The following is a 25,116-nucleotide window of genomic DNA, read 5'->3' on the forward strand; positions in this document are numbered from 1 at the left end:
ACGTTCCAGATGGTCCGATGGGGAAGTGCAGTTTCTGATCAGTGAAGCATCTGGAGGGTTAGAGCACAGCTCCAGGAGTGACGGCCATTCTCATGCAGCCCTCTTGGGTCAGATAATAGTGGCTGCCACGTAGGGGTCCTACCATGTGCAAACCCTTTGCACACACTGTATTTAAAATTTGCAACAACTCAGCCACGAAGTTGTCATTAACCCCTTTTATTTTTTGGCCGTGCTTCAGGGCATGCGGGATCTTAGTTCCCCAACCAGGGATAGAACCTGCGCCCCCTGCAGTGGAAGCGCGGAGTCTTAACTACTGGACCGCCAGGGAAGTCCCTAAGGACTTTTATAGTCAAGAAAACAGAGGTCCTGAGAGGTTAGAACCATTTTCAGGCATGCACAGCTAGGAAACGGCGGCACTGACATGTACATCCCACATTCTTCCATGGTGCCCTGTGCTCTGTTCTCATCCCCCAATTTTTCTGAGCCACCAATTCCACACATCCCTTAAACAAGATTTCAGGTTTTTGCCTGCCAGCATCCACCATGCCCTGACTCTTTTCTCCTTCGATGGCTTTCTGTACTGGCCTCGTCCTGCGCTGGTACCCACTCTGAGTAGCCCTGCTCTAGGCAGTCTCCCACCTGCCCTAAGTGGGCTCATGGAATCGACTTGTCTATGCTACTCATGTCCACTCCCCATATTGTTTCCTTATTCTTCCATAAGCAGAAGTCTTACGGAATTAAATGTGTATGCTTTTCCCCTATTCATCTGTCCTACACCAGTTTTAACTCTTATGTCCAGCCACAGAGCCTAGAAGAGTAGAAGGAAGTTTTTCCCTTCCTACATGGGTCCATGAATCCCTGAGGGTCTTGTTAAAATGCAGATTTTGATTCAGAAGGTCTGCAGTGGGCCCTGAGACTCTGCTTTCTAATCAGCTTCCAGGTGAGGCCATCCTGCTACTGGTCCAGGGATGGCATTTTGCTTTCCCAGAGCCTAAAGATGGTGTTTAAAGTTCCTGCAAGTGCTTTCATTCTTTTACTGCAGATAAGCCCCCCCGGAGATTTAAATCAATCAATGACCTTGAACTCCTACATGAGACCAGTCCTGGGGGTGGGAGCAGATTTGGGCCAGGAGGGAGCCTATAGCTGGAAGCCCTGTGCCTGGGGCACTCCAGGCTGGATGCCTGAAGCCAGACACATAGGGGCTTTGGACAAAGTGAGGGCACAATGGGGGTGCTGCGTGTCTCGAGGGGTGATGGGGTGTCTGGAATGGAGGGCCAGCGAGTAAGAGGCAGATAGAAACAGAGGTTGGATAAATGCCTCTTAGCTTAAAATTGTGTTGAGAGCTCTAGATGTTGCATGAAATCTTTTATGGAATAAAGTGAGATAGAAAAAAAACAGTAGGTGGGTTTGGGTTTAGGGGGCTTTTTCTTGGGGGTGGGGTACCATTTTATTTGACTGACCTCCCTAAGAGTTTGGCAAAAACATATTCACCTAAAGTCACAATGGGCACAGCTGGAAAATGACTCTGGGGTCCAAGCCTCCAACTCGTCCTAAATGCCCTTCTCCTCATGCTTGTGGGATGCTCAGACCCCAGAAAACTGCGGAACAAACCCCATTCCCAAACCCCACCTCCCAGACTTTCTATTCCTCAAGGTGAAAGTGTTTTTAAAAAATTTTTTTAAACTCAGAAATTGTGAAAAAAATGTTTGAGTGTAGTACAGACATTTTAACATGTTACATTACATGTAAACAAACAAAAGCTCATGACTACATCAAAAGGATTACATTAGTAATACACAATCAAAGCCGATTTCCAGTTAAATGTAGAAAAACTTGTGGGTCCATCAGGACCACCAAACCTGTATCCCCTCACCAGATTTCTTAACACATCACCCTTGACTGGGGGAATTTGCACAGGAAGAGGAAATTCGAAGTTGAAATAGAAGTGGAGAAAATAACCCATCGACTTTTTTTTTCTGTATATTTCAACTTGAAGATTGAATAATATCCAGTAACAGCACATAATAAGGAGAAACTATTCCACTGCAAATATTTCATAAAGCACCCCACCACCACTTACTAAAATTTAAATTTTTTAGTTTATTAAAATTAAAATTTTAAATTATTTAAAATTTGGGGAGAGGTAAGTTGATCATTTAGAAGGTAAAATGATTCAACTGAAATAATTTGTGAGACATTTTTTAAAAGAGAAATTTAGAGGCATAGTCCAAACATCTATGAGTCCAAACAGCTCTTTTTCTTCCCCAACAGCTTCACATCCCAAAGGCATCAAATATTAAAAGTAACAACAATCCTAGAATACTCCTTGATGACATAGCCCCTTTGGGTACATTATAATACTCCAACTGGCCAGAGAGACAAATACGTAGAAAACATCACGTCCAAAGAAAAGACCTATGACCTAAGTTTATATGGGGCTCCAAAGAGCTTGGAAGAATTACTATTTAGAAATAACTATAAATGAACTCTCTTCTATATGATCCCTGTGTAAGGGAAGATTCTCTAGGCTGAAACATAATTCTCTACTTTCAATTCATCCACTTAGGCAAAGGTCACCCTGTCCCTGTGGGTGGGAAGACCAGGCTCGGAGAACACCCCACCCCCCGCCCTTTCCCCCTCCTTCCTCTCCCCTCCCCTTTATCTGCCATCTCCAGCCCCAAGCGAAACCCTTGAAACAAAAGTCAGAAATTAGGGACATGTATTTTTTGGTTATTTTCGCTCTTTTCTTTGTTTTTGGTGTTTCCTTTCTATCTGCAAATTTGTCTAACTTCTTACTCGCAGAAGAAGTCAATATCCTGGAAAAAAACAAAAGCAAAAAAAGACGGAGCTGAGCATGCAGGGCCAGAAAACAGATGTAGATTCTTTATTTCAAATCATATGTAATCAAAGGGAAATTTGGATTTCAAATGAGCAAAGTCTGAACCCCAGAGAGTATGACACAAGTATTACTTTAAGTCAAAAACTACTTAAAGTGAAGATTCTCAAATACACTTTTAATTTATGGTTATTTGACACACTCAAGCTCAATGCTAAGACATGATGACAAGTGAGTCGCATTTATGTAGGTTGGGCAATGTTTTGAAGTTATTTTGCACAGCAGTTAGCTCCAGGAGAATCGTTTCTAAACAACCACCTTGCAAAGTAGCTCAAAGGGGATCTTTTATTTCTGTTCTGGGTATACAAGACCCCAGGGCATTAGGAAGAGTACAATTTTTTTTTTCATGCATAAGTAGAGTCTATCTGTCACAAAAGTAGGCATTCAAAAATTTTCCAGAATGTTTTGGTTTTGTCAAATACAGGTGCTGATATTTTTCTCAGCCCAAGTCTTTAGTCAACAAGTGTACCTATCAGTAAGAGTCAGTTAATATTATGTTTCTTTCTTTGTGACATGGAGCCCTTTCCAGGATAACTTGCATCTAAAACAAAGGGGGTTGGTAGAGAAATTTCACTAACCTTTCAACATTGATAGTAGGTATAAATATTCCCCCAGATCTCGTTGTCTAGAGATGTCACCACTGAAAGTGTCGGGGGGCTTTGCTTGATGCACCTTGTAAGTTGCATGATGCATTATTCACACCTGCCTACATCTACCTTACCTTGAGATCTGAGTCCTTCCCTGGCACCCCCCAGGATGCTTACCGTGGTGGGAACTTCCTTGGTGGCTTCTTGGTACACATGCTGCTCCTGGACCAAGTTGCTGGGGAAATAACCCACAGTTCCCATCTCGTCCTCAGGGTGATCGCCATAAACCTGAGTGCCCAGAAGTGTAACAGTGAGGGGAAAGCTGATGTGAGTCCTCTTTTAGAAACCCTCAGGCATCCTCTTTGCTATCCATGAGAATTACATAACTGCCAGTGCTTTGCTTCTCAGTCTGGATTCTGGGGGGCTCAGACCCAAATTTGAAGTTTGCTCACAGCAACTAAGTCAACCCACAGAAATTGTGTGTGTGTTCTTTTGTGGCCTAATCTTACTGTGTCCCTACTTTAGCATTTCTCTATGCAATCTTGTGAGCTGCCTGAAATCTTTTTTGGAACCCATAAATAAAGTCTGTACCTTTTTTAAAAAGGTAAACAGACACTGTTATTTTAAAGGACTCTCTCTATTTTTAAAAATTCAAATGAACAGGTCTTAAGTGAATCTAAGATTTAATTCTTTATTACTTGAGAATTTATCTCTGGAGCTGGAGCTGCAGCTGCAGTGGAGGACAGTATATCAACCCGGCTTCATCCCTCCCTAGGGCCCACCCCTGCATGTTTTAACTGAAGAAAGCAGATTCTTTGGAATTAAAGACAGTGCTAAAGTTTCCTTAAAAATATTGAAACGTAGCCTGACTGCCAGTACACATGCCTTTTACTTGGCAAATCCACTCATATATTTTTGAATAAGTTTCAAACTCTTTGGGATGTTCAAGCCCCCATGTGTTTGACTAGATTTCTTGCCAAACCATCAAATAAACCTACATTTGGTTTTGTTATGAAATTTTCTTTGTTTCTTCAAAATGCAATAAAAGCAAATATATATGAATTTTTGCACTTGTATCCACAGCATCGATATTGTTCTTAACAGCTAGTTTTAAATGTTAAAAGGCATTGCAGATAGGTAACAGGAAAAATTCAGAGCAACATATGTCAAGATGTGTATATATTTTAAATAATCTCATCTTACACTGCCAGCCCAAAATTCTCCAGCTTCCTTTTCTTTTACCAGCTTTGAGTAAACATAGATCCACTGCCCTTTTTTAATGTTAATGAATCTACAGTCTGGGGCACTGTAATCTTCTTGAGCTCGGGCCAGAGAAATAGTATCTGGAAGAAAAAAACACTGAAATGTTTATCTCGAAGAAAAAAACATTGGCTCCTGGATTTTATCACAGCAAAAAGGCAGAGCATGTAAGAAAACTAGGAAATCAGAGTGACTAATACCTCCTAGTTTATAGCTCATGTTCAGTTCCAGAAGATAACTAAGGTATTAAAGCAGCACCCAGCAGAATCTTAGCCAAGTGAATTCTTCATGGTAAGACACAAGAGGCACGGACCGGGAGAAACAATGCTAATCACATGCACATTAGAGAAAATTCACTTACAAGTACAATCAGATTTTATGCTATTGCTGCATATTTCTTTTTTGATTATATAATAGAAAGGTAATGAAAGGCATAAAAAAGTCCTTACAGACACACTCGTCATCTGCACACAGCTTCCTGGAAGCAAGTCTGTCCATAAATATTCCATGCACGGCACATGTGGCCACAAGACCTGGGAGGAAAAGTAACAATAGTCTTGCCATCTTCCTTTTTTGCTGGTTTTGCTCTTGCCCTTTGAGTGGAAGTGGAGACTGACTTCAGTGCTTCCTGTCTTTTATGTGAAAGCCAGACATCTGGGTAAGTCCCCCGGCCAATGGGGAGGTGGCTACCGTTCCTCTGCTTTCATAACAGCTACTGGGCTCTAGGGGCTATTTAGCATCTGATTTCCCAAAGAGACTCAAACTCTGTGTCTTTTTTACACACAAATGGTATCCAAAATGGTCCACCGTTGTTAAAGTCACTTTCGCTGAGGTTAATTGTATCAGGAAGACATTGTTGAAAGAACTAAGGGAATTTTAAGTCACTTAAAAAATGTTTTTAGTTCAAACCTCATATTCTTTCAATGTATGAGCAAAGATGTACTAACTGTAGGAAACTGTTGAAGATGTGAGATCTATACCCTTAATACAAATAATTTTCATCTAAACATTTAATAAACATCTGGATTTATATAATAGATAAGTTAAGGATGCTTACGTTTACAAATCATTCATGATAGGATTCTTAGGAGTCATGTCTGTTGGGGCAAGCATGGACTGTAACACATCAAGACCCTACTAATGGGGGGGGGGGTGGCAGGGAGAAGGAGTAGGTGGATTGGGAAAAATGGAACAGACTTTTTTTCTGCCTCCTCTCTTGGAGATTTTTGAAATTCAGTCTCAAAATGCTCATGGCTCATAGAGAAGGGAGTAAAGCTGGAGGTTTGTTTCTCCTCGAACCCCCATGCCTGCCTGGCCTGCTTCAGGGCATCTTTCCCGTGGGAAGAGGGACACAGTTACAGGTCATCAAAGTTGAAGCGCTGGGACTTCCCTGGTGGTCCAGTGGTTAAGACTCCGTGCTTCCAGTGCAGGGGGTGAGGGTTCGATCCCTGGTTGGGGAACTAAGATCCCACATGCCATGTGATGCGGCCAAAAAAAAAAAAAGTACAACGTTGAAGCGCTAATACCTGTCCCCATCTAGTCAACAAATATTTCCTGAGCACCTGCTATGTACCAGGCACTGTTGTAGGCACTAGAGACATAGCCGTGAATTTAAAAAGTTCTGGGCCCAAGGGTTTACTTTCTATTGGGAGGAGGAGACAATAGGTTTCTGCTTGTTGTAGGGTATTTGGGATTTTTTTTCTCTCATAAGGTGGCCCCCCGCCCCCTCATTATTTCTAGACTAGAGGCCCTGTCAGGCTGCCCTGTCGAACTTGGTTGCTGATAAAGTTTTAGAGCAGGACCTCCTTTTCTCTCCCCCGAAACACTGTCACCTGACAAAATGAGGGACGAGCATTCAACTTACAAAATAGGTACAAAACAATTTTCCAAGGGATAAACTGGTAAAGCAAAATATAGTACAATGAAAAAGTTTGATTGTTTTAGGGATGTGTGTGTATGTAACAAAGTTTTACTGTTTGGGTGTATGTGGTGTAGGGGTGGGAGTGGCGTGTTCTTTTCAAGGGAGGATCGCTTACACGGCTGGCCCTGATGTGGAAGCTTGTGAAATCCAGTATCTTCATTATAGAAGAGGAAGCTGAGACCAGAGCTGCCTTTCTTAACCACTCCAAGGGTCAGCCAGTGGGATTGTGGTCCAGTGCCGTTTCCATGCATCCACTGTCAACTTAGAATTGGGGTTTTAAATTCTTTATTTCCTGTTTCACTTCAAGGAAGGGATGAATTAGAGATCATTTCTGAGGGCTTCCCTGGTGGCGCAGTGGTTGAGAGTCCACCTGCCCAAGCAGGGGACGCGGGTTCGTGCCCCGGTCCGGGAAGATCCCACACGCCGCGGAGCGGCTGGGCCCGTGAGCCATGGCCGCTGAGCCTGCGCGTCCGGAGCCTGTGCTCCGCAACGGGAGAGGCTGCAACACTGAGGCCCGCGTACCGCAAAAAAAAAAAAAAAAAAAAGTCTTGGACAAGTGGACGGGGTGGAAGCAGCCTCCTCACCTTGACGTACGAGGCCCTGCATGATCTGGCCCCTCCGCCCCTCTGAGGTCACCTTCTGTCACTCCCCCTCACTGGCTCTGTTCCCGGCACACCAGGCACTTGAAAATGCGAAGCGCATTTCTACTTTAGGCCCTCTAAGCTTATTGCCTGGGATACGTTTCCTCCAGATACTGGTCTTCTGCTCTCTGATAGTCAGGATGTCTCCACCGACAGACCAGTTTAACAGAGCCAGTCCCGCACTCCCGCAACCCAATCCATCCATCACTCGACCAGTGGACCCTGTTCTGATGCACGTTTCATACCTGACATGCCTTGTTTACTTACTTGGTGATTTGTCCCCCTGACACCACAATGAAAACTCCACGAGGTGGGGACGCCCACTGCTCTATCTTTAGCACCCAGAAAAATACTCGGTACTCATAAATAGGTATTCATTGAATGACTGCATGATCCCCGAAATTGTATGCTTAGGTGTATACATGCATGTGTACTCTTTTTTTCTGGGGAAAGTCCCTAGGTTTTATCAGGCCTAAAGAGATGTTCATTACACCCCTCAAATTAAGACTCATTGACTAAATGATTAGGGCAGAGACGCTGGGGTCCTGCCACCAAAGCATGGTCTCCAGACCAGCAACTTTAGCATCACTTCATAAAGTCTCTCAGACCCCACCCCAGTCCTGCTAAATCGGAATCGACTTTTTAACAAGATACAAGTGATTCGTATGAACATTAAAGTTTGAGAAGTGCTGTTCAACGGCAAATCAAATACAGCATAGACTTTTAGCCAGGATTTCACATTTGTCATCAGGTCTGCTGGATACAACATTTTCAAGGGACAAAATGCCTGTTAAGTACCCAAACAAAATACTTTAAGCCTTTAAGTTTAAAATGGAGATGTGAGACTCTCCCAATAGTTTCCATTTTGACGCTATCTTCTATAGACTACCTTTGAAAAATATAATCTGAACTGATAATCTAATCATATAAGCCACTTCATAAAGGTAGAAATCTGCTTTGTTCGTTCATAACTTTGACTCAGGCTGGACTCAATCGGGGAGCTTAAGAAATATTGACGACTGGGTTTCACCCCTAGAGATTGGGATTTAATTGATCTGGGGTGTAGGTTAGGCATGGGTGTTTGAAAATATCTCCCAGATGATTCTAATATGCAGCCAAAGTTGAAAGTTAAATTCAAGTTGAAAACTGCTATATTTAATGGATAACAACATCTGCTCCTTCTAGACCCTCCGTGCAACTCCCACAGATCAGTAAGTTAAGGATGGTCAGAAGATCCTAGTTTGATCGAATCTTTTTCAAAATATAGTTAGTAAATACATGGAGATTAATGGGCCTCGAGAAGAATAAGTTACAAGTAAGGAGAGGGGAAAGGCTAGAATAAACTCAGTGCTATTGGGTTGCAATCAGGGGTACTGTTGCAAATTCATTATTTTTAGTATAATTGAATAGATATACCCATAGATATATAGATGTGATACCTCTATATAAAATTAAGATCCTGAAAGGTTAGGACAGGCTGAGGAACTGACAGGAGACTAAAGAGGCATGACAACTACACTCAACACATGATCCTGGATTGGATTCTCGGGTCATGATTGGGACATCAGTCAATAGGATGGGGACTTCCCTGGTGGCACAGTGGTTACGAATCCACCTGCCAGTGCAGGGGACACGGGTTCGATCCCTGGTCTGGGAAGATCCCACATGCCACGGAGCAACTAAGCCCGTGAGCCACAACTACTGAAGCCTGCACGCCCTAGAGCCTGCATGCCGCAACTACTGAGCCCACGTGCTGCAATTACTGATGCCCACGCGCCTAGAGCCCATGCTCCGCAACAAGAGAAGCCACCTCAATGAGAAGCCTGCGCACCGCAACAAAGAGTAGCCCCACTCGCCACAACTAGAGAAAGCCCGTGCAGCAACGAAGACCCAATGCAGCCAAAAATAAAATATAATAAAATACAAAAAAATAAATTGGATGAATGTTATTCCTTGATGTTGCTGGTCATCTAGAAGTTATGTGGAAGAGTGGTCTTGTACTTAGGAAATCCACACTGAAGTTTTAAGGGGTAACAAGCGATCAGGTCAACACACTGTCAAATGGTTCTGCTAGGGCTCAGGGTGGGCCTCCCCAAAATAAGGTATACTGATTATTTTGAATTAGTTACTTAAGAAACTGCCAATGCAAAAGTGACACCCTGACCCTCCTGTCTCCCAGAAAGCAGGAAATAAATCTCTCATGTGAAAGATGCACCCCCTGCATCTAGAGGTAGGACACCCCTTTCACCAGAGATAGGGAATTCAGGTCAAGAAGCTTGTATAAACAAACCTTGTTACTCCTTTACTACCTCAGGGTCAAACTGCTTAGATTCTTTACTGAGCACCCCAAACCTGTTTCTTTGCGGTGTCACTTCACCTCTAGTTTGTTTCTTTCTCTAGAAGGTATAAAAGCTGCCTGCTTTGGCCACTACTTAGGTCTCATTTCTATGAGACCTCTGTCTGCATGAATTAAAAAAAAATTTTTTCCCGTTAATCCGTTTTGTATCAATTTCATTATTAGTCCAGCCACAAGAACTCAGGAGGGGTGGAGGGGGAAATTTCTCAACAGTTCAAAAATATGTATGGGAGCTCTGCGTACTATTTCGGCTCTTATATAAATTGGAAAATTTTTCAGAATAAAAAGCTTTCAAAGGTAATCAAATGTCACTCCTCTGCTTGAAATCTTCTTCTAACAGAACATATGTCCAACACAGACTTGTATGTGAATGTTCAGAGCCACTTTATTCCTAATGGCCCCAAACTGGAAAGAACCCAAATGCCCATCCGCTGGTGGAACAAACTGCTGATCCACGCAAGAGGTGAATCTCAAAAGCATACTAGGACAGGGCACAGTTGCACTGACAGAAAGCAGATGGGTGGCTGCCTGGGGTCGGGATGGGGGCACAGACTGACTGCAAAGGGGCACAAGGCAGCTCTTGTCTTTGAGGGGTGACAGAATGCTCTATATCATGACTCTCACACAGCTTATACAACTGCCAAAACTCATCAACTATTGATAGAGTACTAAGAGTAGCGGGGGCTGCGAGCTCTGTAGTTGTGGCTCGCTGGCCCTAGAGCGCAGGCTCAGTAGTTGTGGCACACAGGCTTAGCTGCTCCGCGGCATGTGGGATCTTCCCAGACCAGGGATCGAACCCGTGTCCCCTGCATTGGCAGGCGGGTTCTTAACCACTGCGCCACCAGGAAAGTCCTGTGAAACATCTTCTGAGACAAGCTAAGGGCAGTCACTGAGAGCAAGCAGTTAGAAAATGTATCAGCATTTGGCCTTGCTGTCAACATGCAACAGCATGGTCTTTTTCCTAGTAACTCGCTGTTAATACATTTTATGGACATACATGAACTTGACAACTAAGTTAAAAAGTTATTCATAAGAATCAGACTCTGCAGGTGGAAAGTTAAGGGATAAAAATTATTCTGCTTTTCCTCCTTATGTACGCACAAGAGTGATGTGATAAAAATCTACAGAACTCTGAAAGTAGTCTTCCTATAAATATGTATTCCATATATATTCAATACATAAAAAAATATGTGATAAGGAAAAAACTTGTTGCAGGAAATATGAAAACAGAAACACAAAAAGTGATTAATAGTCACTTTACCATGCACTATACATAAAAAATCGTCCACTTCTATAGACACCTGTGGTTTTGCTAGCAGGGGACTTGAATCGATAGCCTTAGGTAGAAATCAAACACTACAGAAAATGAGCTTTGGAAATATCTGAGCATCAGTGTTCAAGAAGCACAAAGAGGCAGCAAGATTAGGAGTGGCAACCTTTGCAAGTCAGCCTACTGGTCTTCAAAAAGATTACAGACTAAAAATCTTTCCTTTGGAGGTCGTTCAATAACGAGGTTAATAACTGAGCAGGTATTCCTTAGGAACGATCCTGCCTCAAGAGGGTAAGAGCATAAAATGTGAAGTCTAAAGACAATATTCCCTTTCCATCTGTTTTCCCAGAAAACAGTAAGTACAGTTACTCCTAAATTACCTTTATTCAATTAAAAACTGAATGAAAAGACTTGTGAAATGTCTACTACCAGCAAATACTACGCTCATTTATTTGAATATGAAGATGAATTTAGATCCTGCCCAGGTCCCACCTTCTTCTCATATCCAGGATATCACTTTTGTCATTAGTAAAAGAATCATTAAAAAAAAACAAACAGGGAATTCCCTGGCGGTCTAGTGGTTAGGACTCAGCACTTCCACTGCAGGGGGCCTGGGTTCGATCCCTGGTCAGAGAACTAAGATCCCGAAAGCGGTGTGGTGCGCCCAAAGCAAACAAACAAACAAACAAACAAAAATCCTACAAACAAAAACAAATGAAAAAATGAATTCTAGGATTGTAGTTCATATGCATAAAACATTACAGAAAATATAATCAAGTGCTTGATCTAACTCTCCTTTACTTTTATTAAAGTGGTTCAATGTTTCTCTACCATTAGCTACTCCAAAATAACACTAGAAAAGCATCTACCATTAGCTACTCCAAAATAACATAAGAAAAGCATCCTATTACAGTTTTATATACCTTAAGATGTGTTCTAGACTAGCATAAGCATTTGATGATAGGACAGTGGGCCAATAAATGAAATATTATATACAGAATACAAATAAAAAGTTTATTGTACAAAATTAAGGCCTTCACATCATAGTTCACTAAGGCTAAACAAAGACTAGGTAATGTTTTAAATCCTTTACAAAAATTTCACATACACTTTCCCCTACCCCCAACTATGAAAACGGCCTGATCAAATGTTATCAAAACGAAAACTATACATAACACCAAGTCCTTTAAAGGCAGCTTTCCCAAATCTTATTTCTTGGCATAGGTGATCTTCATGGCATGGGATGGTGTGATCTTAAATCCCTGTAAAGCATCCCTGGCAGCTCCAGCCTGTCCATCGTTTTCAAATTCAACAAAAGCAATGTCATGCCTCCCAGGTACCAAACGTACTTCCTTGAAACCAGGGAACCTATAAAGAATTAAAACAATTTTTACATATGTAAACAATTTATATACATGTAAATACAGAAATGACATCAAATACGTAAATGTCTGTGTTTAAATTTGGTAAGCAACTTCCTGGTATGAGTCCAGGAAAAGTATCATATCCCAGAAAGAATCCTGAGTGGGATGAAAGAGCCTAAAATATAATTAATACCATGAAAAGAACGGCAGGAATCATGTAAGCTAATTCTGTTTTTGTCATTTCATCAAAGCTTTGTTTCCTGTTTTACTCATCAACTAGAATTAATAATTCAAACATTACAGGTAATTTAGCTTTTTATTTGCTAAATCTGCAGACTGGCTTCAATTCATGATTAATCCTGGAACAACTCAATGAAGCTGTAAGGAATTACTGTGTGATATACAAGCGGATCGAACTCAGGGAAGTGCTATCTGTCCAGTCAGGAGACTCTCAGAACACAGACTTGTTTATGAAAACACTTACTGATTAAACAGCATGGATAACATCATCTCATTAGTCTCTTCTGGTAAATTATTAAGGAATAAAATATAGTTTGGAGGGTAATCAGGGACCTATGAAAAAGAAAAGGCAAAGTTAGTTTGTAAATATAAAAAGTACAGTAAACCATTTGGCTCTTGCATTAAAATCTAAACTTCAGAAAACTACATTCCACCGTTTAAGGCTTGTGAAATCTTACTACATCAAACACTAAAGCTGAGAAACAGTGACACCAGAGAAATAAGCAAAAACCTAACAGTAACCAAACAAGGTAGACATTCAAGTCACTTAATAAATATATGGAAGATTACAAATCTGATTAACAGTTTTTAAGTATTTAATTAACGGTATTTAAAACAATATTTAAGTTTTAAGCATCTGGAGGTCAGCTGGAACGGGAGGATTCTGTCGTCTGGATTATATAACCGATCCTAACAAACCAGAGAAGGCATCGGTGTCACCCATCCTCAGCTGCTTAACCCTCAGATATTCAATGCTCTGCACTATCGCTTACTACCTCCCAGTGTGTGAGAAAATCTGGAAATAGAAAGATTTCCACTTTGAACCACTGCTTGGCAATTTTTAATGTTTTTTTTTTTTCTGAGTAAATGAGATATACATGGCATCTAGTTACATACAGTAAGTGGATACACACTGTTATGGGGAACTATAGGGAAAGGTCTTTATATGTAAGAGCCTCTGTCTTCAGGCTAATTTCGTGGAAGAAAAAAGATGAAATGTAAAGAACAATTTAGGGCTTAGAGAATTAAATGCTGGCATTTGTGAACTGGACTATAATTGTTGAAAGACTTCAAAAGAGCAGACAATGCAAGAAAATGCAAATAACTTAAAATCAGAGGAGGAAAACCTCAGTGGTGCAAGGAATTCCCTGGATGTAAGGATCCTGTCAGACCCTAGCACCCAAGGGACTAGTCGGGAAACCATTAGTACATAACTCAGGCTTTCTTTTTGAGGCCTTTATTGGGAAGCTTAGGTAAAGAGTTTCTAAAACTCTTCGGTAAAGAGTTTCCTGATAAGTCTATATCAGGAGACTTAAATATATACGTGCTGAGGAAATAAGAGCTAAGGCAACTGTAAAACAACTTTGCTCTATCAGAAAAGATGGGTTAGTGCTTCAGCCAATGGGAATGGATACCAAGCCACAAGCCAGGAAAGCTCTGGGCCATGTACTGTGAAGAAAACAACCATTTTGCTCCTTGACCTCATAGAGCTTAGAATCTATCGTTTTGATTCTGTCATTGACTCACCATGGGAAGCAAGGAATAAAGTCAGGTTTTGTTTTATCCCTCTTAAAGAAAATTAAAATGTTTTGAGGAGTGAGTTTCCACATTATTGTGGTTTATACATGGAATCATTTTCAGTTTTTGGAGACATGCACATTTCTGTAATTATTGTTATTGTTTTGTAATTTTATTTTAAAGTAAGTATCACATGGAAAAAAAATATTACCTGAGGATTTGGTGCTGCATTTCCTTGGGTATTAGCTGAATTTGGTGTTCCCTAACCCAAAGAAATAGAGAAACAGTTAAAATTTCCAGACCTTCTAAAAAAGCAGCAGGTATTTATATTTTAAATTACTTCATAAAACTAAGACTAACAAACAGATTTTTAAATCTATTTAACTTTACTTTCACTGAGAATTTACATCTTAAAACGCTGACTCAAACATTTATGTATTTAACTTGTCAAATGTTTTTGAAAGGTCTATATCATAAAGTTCAACCTCTAAGCTTTAAAATTATGGAGAAATATAAATATAAGGACCAGTCTTTCTCTTTTTTTAAAACAACTAGAAAAAAGTCAAGCATTATACTTAGTACAACTGATTTCTAATCACTTTCAATCCCAAAGTAACTACTTTTTGGATGATAATTTCACCTGTATCTGGTATTTTAAATTAGATTTTGAATTCCTGAACTGTTCAAAGAAAGCAGCTTTCAGTGGCATACTCATGATTAAAGATAACATCTACAGTATTATCTATACACAGAACTTGAAAAATAAACCAATAGAAATTAACAAATTTTGAAGAATGATGGAACTAAATGTCATGCAAATTCAAATAAAACTGTTCAATATAAATCTGCATATGTAAAGTTTATATTTTAATCTGTTGCTTAAACACAAATATTGGAATTTTAGAATTCAACCATTCCAGCTTCTTAAAAATCTACCTTTAAACACACACATGTACACATGCATGCCTCAAAGATCACCCCTCAAATGGAAGACAGACATCTCTATCAAATTTTTAACACACACACACACAAAAATGAACTTTTGCCCATCTTACCTGACCAGGTTTTTTGTTCATGGTTGTTGCAGTCTGTTCCACAGTTTTGGCTTTTTTCTTTTCTTTTTTCTTTTCTTTGTCAGCAAAAGTGCCACGCATTTTAGATATTATATCAGAATCTGTTTTTGCATACTGGATTCGCTGTTTTAATTATTTGAAAACAAGTTACTTTTCATCATGCTGAAGGCTATTTCTACACTTGTCATTAATATTTCAAATTTCATTATGCAAAAACGAGCTAATTTTAAACACATACTTAAGGAAATCTGTCAAATATACTGAGCACCAAATGAAAATAAATTGTGACCCATGATTCACAACTGAGACAAAGTTAGATTCAACTGTGTTTATTATAAGAAAAAACCATAGATTTTCATATGAGAAAAACAGGACTTTGAAATATCTGCACCACTGCCCCTCTCCATTTAAAAGAACAGAGAAAACTGCATTGGAAAGCTGTCTATCCCTTACAGGGACACTCCATAGAGGGTCCATATATGCATGGAATTTGTTACTTCCAAGTACCAAAGATTGAGAATGACTTTCCCTTGAATCTGGTCTATTATTTTTAAATGAAATGACTAACAGTGGCATCCACTTAAATTTAAAAAGCTTTGAAAGGAAACAAAAAGACGGCATCACAGCTAGTGCAACCAGGTCACTTGCATGAGTAATACGCCACAGCCAGCAGGCACAGCACACATGACTGAACAAGCGTTGAGAAACAATGGTCTAGGACAGCATTTCATGAACTTTAATGTGCATTCCAATTACCTGGAGAGCTTGTAAGAGTGCAGATCCTGATGCAGGGGGTCTGGTGAGGCCTGAGATTCTGCACTTCTAACAAGCACAAAGGGGATGGTGGGGCCCACACTTTGAGCAGTATGGCCCTGGCCTAAAGCATTATCGCATAGCTGAATGTTCGGGGGAACCGCGGCGTGGGGGGCAGGCCTCCCACGATACCTCAGTCCCTGAGGCTTCCTCTGGCTGCAGGACCATGGCAGCTCCAAGTGGATTTACCCTGCAAGCAACTCTGCTAGTCGTGCATGTCATCATCTAACCAAAAGAAATAGTTTTGGACCAACTCTGACTTGCTCCCAGGGATTCCCTCCCAACTCCCTTCTTCCTGACCTGAACAGATCTTGGGTGATCTTGTATTTGTCCCTATGACCTGTGAAAATTTCTGACCTCAGCCCTCGCTCTTAGCTGGTTGGTCTAGAGCAGCAGTTCTCAACCAGAGGAGAATCTGCCCACGAGGAGACAGCTGGCACTGCCGACTGGAGACACTGTGTGTTGTCATGCTAAGAGGGCAGAGGCCAGAGATGCTGCTAAACACTCTTCCATGAACAATACAGCCCCAACAATAAAAAAGTATTCAGTTCAAAACGGCAAAAGTGCCAGTGTTGAAAACCCTGGTCTAGACTAAATACTGGTCAGGGATAAAAGTCCACCCACAGCTTAGAGAAGGTGAAAGATTTACATTTATACCAAAGGTTTCATGACAGAAGTCCTTAGGAAGATGGTTCTACTTTACTGAGGTATTTTTGGAATTAAATAACCAAATGCCCTTGAATCACAGAGAATAATTTTGTTCTGAGTTCCAAGTTATAGAAAATTTTGTTCATTTCTGATCTGGTGTGTTGGCAACTGAAACCACCTAAGTAAGTATAAACAAGACAGCTCAAGGAACATTCTTTTCTTTCTTCCAGGATGTGGGAGATTTGGCAGTATCTACTACTTTAGTGAAGGCAGAGAACAGACCTCCTAAAATACCTTCAATATGAGATCAGTCTAATGGGCTTTCTCCATTGATTTTAAATAATTAGCTGGCAAGGTGAAGCCAGTGTCAAACGCAGCAAACAATTTCCAGCTTTCCTGGATCTCAGTCACAGGAACATGCAAACCTGTCATCCCAACTTAGCAAAACAGCCCTAAAACCCTCTACGAGAAGAAACTGTTCCTTCATACTAATGTAATTGTAGATTTAAACTAAAACCCAGTCTTACGCTACTGCCAACTGAGATCTCACTTATGCTAGTTCTTTACACTACTGAGAAAGATAAACTGGCCTCAGGAAATGCCAATTTACTGAAAATTGGGGTATGCAGGTACTATCCCCCAGTTTTCTGCAATAGGACTTTCCACATATATGGTGCCCAGTCAGGTGGGAAATGATGGGAAAAGGAGAGCTGGATGGAGGATGGGAAGAAAATGTGCTCCAGTAACAGACAAACAGCGCTCAGGCCTGAATTAAACAGCGTGGTACCAAAGTCCTCAGACTACTGACCACAGCCAACACTGCCTGATGTTGTATGTTAGGTCTTCTTGAGACACAGCACACTCATCGATCTGCACACCTTCTGTGGCTGCTTCTCTGGCCCTAAAGGCAAGTTATGTAGCTGCAAAAGAGATTACCTGGCTCATAAAGCCTAAAATATTTACAGTCTGGCCCTTTTACAGATAGGGTGGTGAATCCTAGTTTAGGGGGGGAAAAATCACAATATTGGGTGTCCAGGAGATTAGCTTTCAAGTCCTGATGATGCCACTGGTTACAGCAACATAAGCTTTCTGTGCCTGATTCTTCATTTGTATTAAAAAAAAAAAAAAGGGATCAGATGAGAGGTCTGCACTACAGATTATGGGCCAAATCCAGCCCATGGCCTGATTCTGTATGGCTTATGAGTTAAGTACTTTTTTCTTTTCTTTTATTTTTAAACACAATTTTTAAAGGATTGTTTAAAAAAACCACACACACACACAAGAATACGCAATAGAAACCGTATGTGGCCCACAAAGCCTAAAATATTTATTATCTGGTCCTTTATAGAGTTTTTGCTCGCTTCTGAATTAGACCAAAGAATATCCAGTTTGCTTACTTTTTTTTTTTTTTAAACAGGTGAAAGTGAACATGAGCACAGAGCCAGTTAATGGCAGAACTAGAATGAGAACACGGGTCCTTGAAACTCTGGGCCTCGGCTCTTTCCCCAACATCCCTTCCCATCACGTTCCAGCTCCGGAAGAAAAGCACTGAAATCCACACCCAAGGTACTACGTACCTATTCACACACCTAGAGCCCCTTGCTATACACACTGTCTCCACCCTGATCCAATCCTCTGCCATCTCTGACTTATACCAATGCCTCCTGAGTTCCCTAGGTACCTATTCACACACCTAGAGCCCCTTGCTATACACACTGTCTCCACCCTGATCCAATCCTCTGCCATCCCTGACTTATACCAATGCCTCCTGAGTTCCCTATGTACCTATTCACACACCTAGAGCCCCTTGCTATACACACTGTCTCCACCCTGATCCAATCCTCTGCCATCTCTGACTTATACCAATGCCTCCTGAGTTCCCTACGTACCTATTCACACACCTAGAGCCCCTTGCTATATGCACTGTCTCCACCCTGATCCAATCCTCTGCCATCTCTGACTTATACCAATGCCTTCCCACAATCCAATCTTCCTCCAGCAGCTAAGTGTGAAATCTCATGTCACTCCTGAGCTTAAAACTTTCCATGTGTGACTATTTCATTTCCCTTCATTGTTATTCATTAATAAAACCTATGACTTTACATCTGTGAACTGTCCTCAGATCAGTGCTTTGACTGCATAGCTTCTGACATGCAGTATTTCACTATGCTACTTTCTGAAACTTCAGACTGGATTCCCTCTTTGACCCACGATTTTTGTTTTGTGTTGTTTTACAAGTTTACAGAGGTTTCTTTTTAATCTTCTGAGTAATTATTAATTTCTGGTTCTTTTGAGATGAGAATGTTGCCTATACTGCCATTGTTTTTAAAATATTCTACATCTCAATGTATTTTGGTTTTGCCTATTTGAACTATCATAAATCAAGAAGTGAATTATAAGCTCTACTACTGTGTTTCTATAAAAATAAATACATAAATAAAATAAACCCAAACCCACTCTTAACTGAAGGCAAAAAGCAATAGCCATATTTTCAAGGGTATATTTACAAATCTATCATACCATTAATAGCGATTAATGCCAAAATAAGATTGATTTACCATCGGTTTGCCATAAAATGGAAATCCTTGTAACTGCCTCAAGGCATTTGTGGATGAGCCCAGTTCCTTAAATATAACAAAAGCTTGCCCCCTCATCTTCATGGTCTTTAGAGCCACAATATCTACGACGTGGCCAAACTGAGAAAACAGGGCATACAGCGATCTCTTCAATTCTGCACAAAATTAGAGGGGAAACCAGTTATTTGTGAATGAAACTATGACAAGATTCTTCATAAAATGACACGGCACTGAGTGCCCCCCCTCATTTATTTATACAAAGTTACATATTTTAATAAAAACATCATACTATTCCCACTAGTGGTCTAATTTTAAGTTTTTGAAACCATTTATCTATGAGTGAAAACAGATTCAACACATTTTCAGCCCCTACCTATTTTTATCTTTAAAAAGCCTTAAAATCCTTACACAATAAGGGATAAACCATTATTTCAGGCACTGAGAAAGATGACTAGATGAGAATTTTTGAAGCTGTATAATTTTTAAGATGGTAGGAAGCAAACACACTTTAGTTTTTTTTAAAAAAGCACTTACCCTCTTTTTTAATTTTGTCATTCATATTGTTGATATAAATTGTGTGATTTGGTCTGATATCCATGTTGTGGGTTAAACTGTTCAAATAGCCTAAAGAGACAGTAAATATTCTGTTATTAAACAGGGAGGATTCATTCATGATAGTCTGGCATTAAGGACACAGCACAAGGGCACTAACTTTTCAATTCTTTCAACCCCCAATGTCAGAAAATATCAGTTTGGCAGTAGTCTTTAAAACCTCTCGAGGACTTCCTAGCCCTCTTTTTTAAACAAAAGGAGAACAGTTCTCAGGCTGAAAACTTGGTGGGGCACTATTATCTAGTCAGATTTTACTAACATTCTTTTATTCCATACATTTATTTATTTTTATACTTATCTTTCACTTATGACAAGTGATACTGTGCTCCCATCTACCTAATAACTTTCTTTTTTAATAAAATTTAAAAATTGAGATTTGAAGAAAAATGAAAAAAGAAACTAGCAAATGTATATCCAGTAAAAATCATAAAGATAGAACATTAATGGACTTCCCTGGTGGCGCAGTGGTTAAGAATCCGCCTGCCAATGCAGGGGACACGGGTTTGAGCCCTGGTCTGGGAAGATCCCACATGCCGCGGAACAACTAAACCCTTGCGCCACAACTACTGAGCCTGTGCTCTAGAGACCATTAGCCACAACTACTGAGCCCACGTGCCACAGATACTGAAGCCCGCGTGCCAAGAGCCAGGGCTCCGCAACAAGAGAAGCCACCACAATGAGAAGCCCACGCACCACAACAAAGAGTAGCCCCCGCTCGCCACAACTAGAGAAAGCCTACGTGCAGCAAATAAGACCCAACACAGCCAGAAATAAATAAATAAGTACATTTATTTTAAAAAAAAAGAACATTAATGAAGTTTGCCAAGAACTCTTTCATGGATACTCTTACAAAGCCCTTTCATACTATTACTTAATTTATCACCAACAGCCCTCACTCCAAAGTCACCTCTAATGGACTTGAGAGACTGGAGTGGTACCGCCTGATGGTTAAGAGCTCAGATTCTAGAGCCAGCCGGATCTGAATTCAAATCTGTCTATGCTTCTTACTAGCTGCTTGACTGAGGGCAAGTTTTAATCTCCCAGGTCCAAATCTGTAACACGGGGATGGTAACAGAATCTACCCAGTAGAGCTAGAAAGGCTAAATGAGATAAAGTTCTAGCAGCTCTGGAGTCAGAAGTAAGCACTTCGAGCAGCTGTTACTAATGTCTTTTACAGGTTAATGCAAGTCCCTGCCCACAGTTACATAGCTGATAAACAGGAGGCCTGAGAATTCAGCCCTTGTTTTCTGTGTCTTGCACTTTTCACACCCACCACACGATCTCTTTTTCCCACTGTTTTAGTTGCAAATTGTGGCCTTGCTTTATTTCCTTGGTGCCCCGCATATTTCTTCGTTCGATGAACATTTACACCCACAGTATGTGCACAGCATAGGATGACTGACAAGGAAAGGGCCCACAGACAAGGGCTGTACTTGTGCGGGTAACAGGTGAAAGGTAACGCTTCTCAGAGGCTTGCGACGCCCTAAACTGAAACCTGGGGGACTGGGGTCGCGAACGACGACGAGAAGGAAGTGACAAGCATCAAACTGAAGGCAGAGAGATCAGAGGGGAAGTTCTCGCTTTATCTCACGCGAGGTTTGACGGTGGCCTGGATTAGTGCTGGGGTACCGGGAGTTGCCTCCCGGATCCAAAAGGGAGCCTCTGGCAAGCACTTGAAGGCTCAGAGCGAGCTGTAAACGACTCGCACCAGCGAAAAAACACCAGTTATCCATAACTTCCTATGCGCGAGGGTCCCCGCCTCTCCAGACCCAGGCACATTCGCCTACGGCCCCAGCCCGAAGCCCCAGGAAGCGGCCACACGATCCCCGGCTCCGACCCGTCCCGCCAGAGACAAGGTTCCTAAGTCCAGGGGCCTCGCCAGACCCGAGCGTCAGTTTCCATGCCTCCCTCGCTTCCTCGCCGACCCTCCGCGAATACGTTCCGGCCCCGGCGCCGCGCCCTGCCCACCCCCAGCTCCCGCAGGAGAGCGTATGGCCGAGTGGCAACCCGCAACCGGGAAAGAGGAGAAAGTTAAGAAGAAAGCGCTTCAACTCACCGGAGGCGTCCGCGGCGTCCCGTACAAATTACAAGCCGGAAGCCGGAAGCCGAGCCAGGAACCGGAAGTGACGCTACCAGGCGCCTCAATCGAGGGCCGACAAGTCAAGAAGCCGAGCCCGGAGTGGATCGATGCCCCACGGTCTCCAAAGCAGCAGTTAAGAATCGCTCCGCGCATACGCACACATGGCGGGCGGCGAGAACAGGTGCGAAGGGGAGCCGAGAAAAGGGAAGGAGGCTTGTGGGAATCCTGTGGGGTTAAACTGGAATTCTGGGGCCGCGGAGTAAGAGCACAGGGAAAGGCGGTGGTCATTTCCCTCACCATGAGTTTGCCCTGTTCTGTCCCATGCAACAACAGGTGCCTTCCATCTTTCCAAATCCTATATAGATCCTCCTAGACTTATGATGGATTTACGTCCTGATAAACCCATTTGTAACTTGAAAACTATAAGAAGCAAATGCATGTAATACACGTAACCTACCCAGCATCACATCTTAGCCGGGCCTATCGTAAACGTGCTCAGAACACTCACATTGGCCTATAGTTGGGCAAAATCATCTATACAAAGCCAATTTTACAGTAAAGTGTTGAACATCTCATGTAATTTGTTGAATACTGCACTGAAAGTGAAAAACACAGTGGTAGTCTGGGTACAGAATGTAGTTCACCCTCATGATCACGTGGCTGCCCCGTGTTGCAGGAAAATGGGGCCAGAGAGGATGGTCATGTCCCAGGTCTTGGGCGAGCCCCTGGGATGGGCGCCAAGTGAGGGTCCTTGGCTTCGCTCAGGAAAGAATTCAAGAGCAGTGGCAGTGAAGTGAAAGCAGGTTTATTGAGAGGGATACACATTTCATAGGCAGAATGCAGTCCATCTCGGAAGGCGAGAGTGCCCCAGGGTGTGGGTGTGGTTAGTTTTTATGGACTGGGTAATTTCACAGGCTAACCAGTAGCAGGATTATTTCGACTATTTTGGGGAACGGGTGGGGCTTTCCAGGACTTGGGGTACCACCCATTTTTGGGCCTTTTTTACTTGGCCTCAGAACTATCATGTCGTTTAGCATATGCTAATGTATTACAATGAGCGTATAATGAGACCCAAGGTCTACTGGACGTCAAATCTTCCACCATCTTGGGTCTAGTAGGTTCTAACCAGTTTTGTATCTTCGATGGCTGTGTCGTTCTTTTAATGGTTGTGCCCTGTTCCTTACTTCCTGTCTAAGCTGGGAGCTATGGCTTGCTGCCCAGCATTAGGACACAGTGAGTATCTACTGCATATCGCTAGCCCAGGAAAAGCTCAAAATTCAAAATTTGAAGTCTGGTTTTTATTGAATGCATATCACTTTAACACCTTCATAAAGTCAAAAAAATCATACGTCGAACCATCATAAGTTGGGGCCCCAATGAAAAGTTTTACAAGCGCAGCCCCTAATGCTGACTGTAGGGGCAGATGCCCTGGTTTCATCCTTCTCTGAGCTCAGGCTGCCCCCAGTTTACCATCACCTTCAGGGTGGCCAGTATCCACCCCTCAAGTCTTCTCTAATTCTTGGGGCTCTGAGGGAACTCTTCTCCAACACTTTACTGAAGAGCTTGAATCCCAGAGGCAGCTAATTTGAGGCCCCAAAGTGGAGGGAATTGATGTCTCTGTCCAGCTTCTCACCTGGTAAGGCAACCACCTCCAGTAATAACCAAACACCGATGAAATCATCTGCCTAAATTCACTGGAAAAAAAAATCAATTCCCTACCACCCTTCCCACCTTCTTCTCTCCCCACAGAATGGGTTGACGGTTCTAACATCATCAAGTTGTTGGTGTTTAATGGCAAGCTGAACGGGAATTCCAAAACGTACATGCATTCATTCATCCACTTATGAAATGTGTGTAAAGCATCATCTAGAATGTAAAGTGGTTGTTGAGAGCTAAGAAAAATCAAATTTTATATCTTCCCCTTAACTAATCTCTCTGAGCCTCACTGTCGTCATTTGTAAACTAGGGATCATAACAGGACCTCCTTCTGGAGTTATTGTATTAAGTGAGCAAAATGTGAAGTAATCAGCACATTGCCAGGCACCAAATAACTGGTTCATAAGTGTTATTTCCAAATGCTAGCTATAACTTGGACATATGGATAAAGAGGCCAAACAGATTTGTTTTTTAAGCTGGGGATTTTTATTTTAAAAGATCACCTAAAAGTGCAGCAACTTTAAAATAATGTAAGCTTCTTGAGGGTAGGGATATTTCTTTGCTTTGTTCACTGAAGTACCTTCAGTAACTAGAAAAGTGGCTGATAATAAATATGTATTGAATAAGCGAATGAAACTTCATGGATAATTAGGCAACACTGAACAAATGTGATGTGTTAGGAAGATGCACATAAGTGTAGAAATAATATTAAGCAATCACAGAAAAGCAGTATTTTATTATGTAGATATAAAAATTTGAAGGAATGTAAATAGTCCTGCCTCAGTTAAGGAGTTAGAGAGAATACAAAGAGAATATCCTTAAAGCATTAAAAGAGAATATAAACTAAATAAAAACATTTCTGAATAGCAAAAGACAAGCTGCCCTGCACATTAGTTTGGTCATCTGAGCAATTAATTAATTCTGTTTGATGATAATGAGGATGGCAATACTGTATTATATAAGAGGATCTGGCTAAGAGTTCATTATAACTATTGAAAAAGGGTAAGATAAGACTTTGCAAAGACACTACCTGGGCAGAAAATACCACAGGAAATGCAGAGACCTAAAGACAGGGGGCTTGTAGTGTTCTATTAATCACTGAACAATGGCTACTATACATTACACCGTGAGAAGGAAATCTTCTAATGCCAGCTCAGTGGCAATGATCTGCAGGCTCTTTCCCAGGTTCTAAAAGAGCCCGTGCATTTTCCTGTCCTTGGGCGGTTGCTCTGGGCTTTCCAATAGCCTGTTAATGGTCCTCAATGGTTTCCTGAGTGATTTGGAGAAAACAGTCATTGAAAGTAGGACTGGGAAAGAAAAGAAGGGAAGAAAGGAGCTTTTCTGGTTTTGTGAGTAGCATTGCACAACCTGGTTACGTAGCTATATTAAGAGCATTATAACACCCAAACTTTGGTTAGATGAACTGTGAAACAAGCATCACTCCTTTATAACCAAATTCACCTCTTGAGGGTCATATCAGAAGTCAGATGTCAAAAACTCACTTTTTAAAATTGAAGTATAGCTGGTTTACAATGTTGTGTTAGCTTCAGGTGTATAGCAAACTGAATCAGATATATATATATATATTCTTTTTCAGATTCTTTT

The 25,116-nt window shown here is 41.5% G+C and overlaps 2 protein-coding genes across 2 annotated transcripts; both read right to left on the bottom strand.

The window, feature by feature from the left end:
- Positions 1-2,792: 2,792 nt before the first annotated feature.
- OTOR (otoraplin) lies at positions 2,793-5,307 on the bottom strand (the record flags this gene model as incomplete). Its single annotated transcript, XM_079719594.1, has 4 exons — positions 2,793-2,816; positions 3,661-3,771; positions 4,687-4,826; positions 5,193-5,307. The coding sequence occupies 4 exons, from the start codon at positions 5,305-5,307 to the stop codon at positions 2,793-2,795; spliced, it is 390 nt and encodes a 129-aa protein (XP_079575720.1).
- A 6,624-nt stretch (positions 5,308-11,931) lies between these two features.
- SNRPB2 (small nuclear ribonucleoprotein polypeptide B2) lies at positions 11,932-21,885 on the bottom strand. Its single transcript, XM_079718473.1, has 7 exons — positions 21,832-21,885; positions 19,698-19,787; positions 19,146-19,318; positions 15,109-15,249; positions 14,265-14,315; positions 12,780-12,868; positions 11,932-12,299 (listed from the first exon to the last, which is right to left on the bottom strand). Exons 2-7 carry the CDS (start codon positions 19,759-19,761, stop codon positions 12,140-12,142), a joined length of 678 nt encoding a protein of 225 aa, XP_079574599.1. The 5' UTR covers positions 19,762-19,787; positions 21,832-21,885; the 3' UTR covers positions 11,932-12,139.
- Positions 21,886-25,116: the final 3,231 nt, after the last annotated feature.

This window comes from Hyperoodon ampullatus (assembly GCF_949752795.1).
Source record: "Hyperoodon ampullatus genome assembly, chromosome: 14".
Classification (NCBI taxonomy): domain Eukaryota; kingdom Metazoa; phylum Chordata; class Mammalia; order Artiodactyla; family Ziphiidae; genus Hyperoodon; species Hyperoodon ampullatus.

Bases quoted from the DNA above. Each gene is read 5' to 3' on its own strand.
- SNRPB2 (XM_079718473.1), bottom strand. From the start codon at position 19,761: ATGGATATCAGACCAAATCACACAATTTATATCAACAATATGAATGAC. The intron at 12,869-14,264 runs GTAATATTTTTT...TCTTTTTCATAG, and splicing joins ATGCAGCACCAAATCCTCAG to GTCCCTGATTACCCTCCAAA. The intron at 12,300-12,779 runs GTAAGTGTTTTC...AATTCTTTATAG, and splicing joins TTATCCATGCTGTTTAATCA to GTTCCCTGGTTTCAAGGAAG.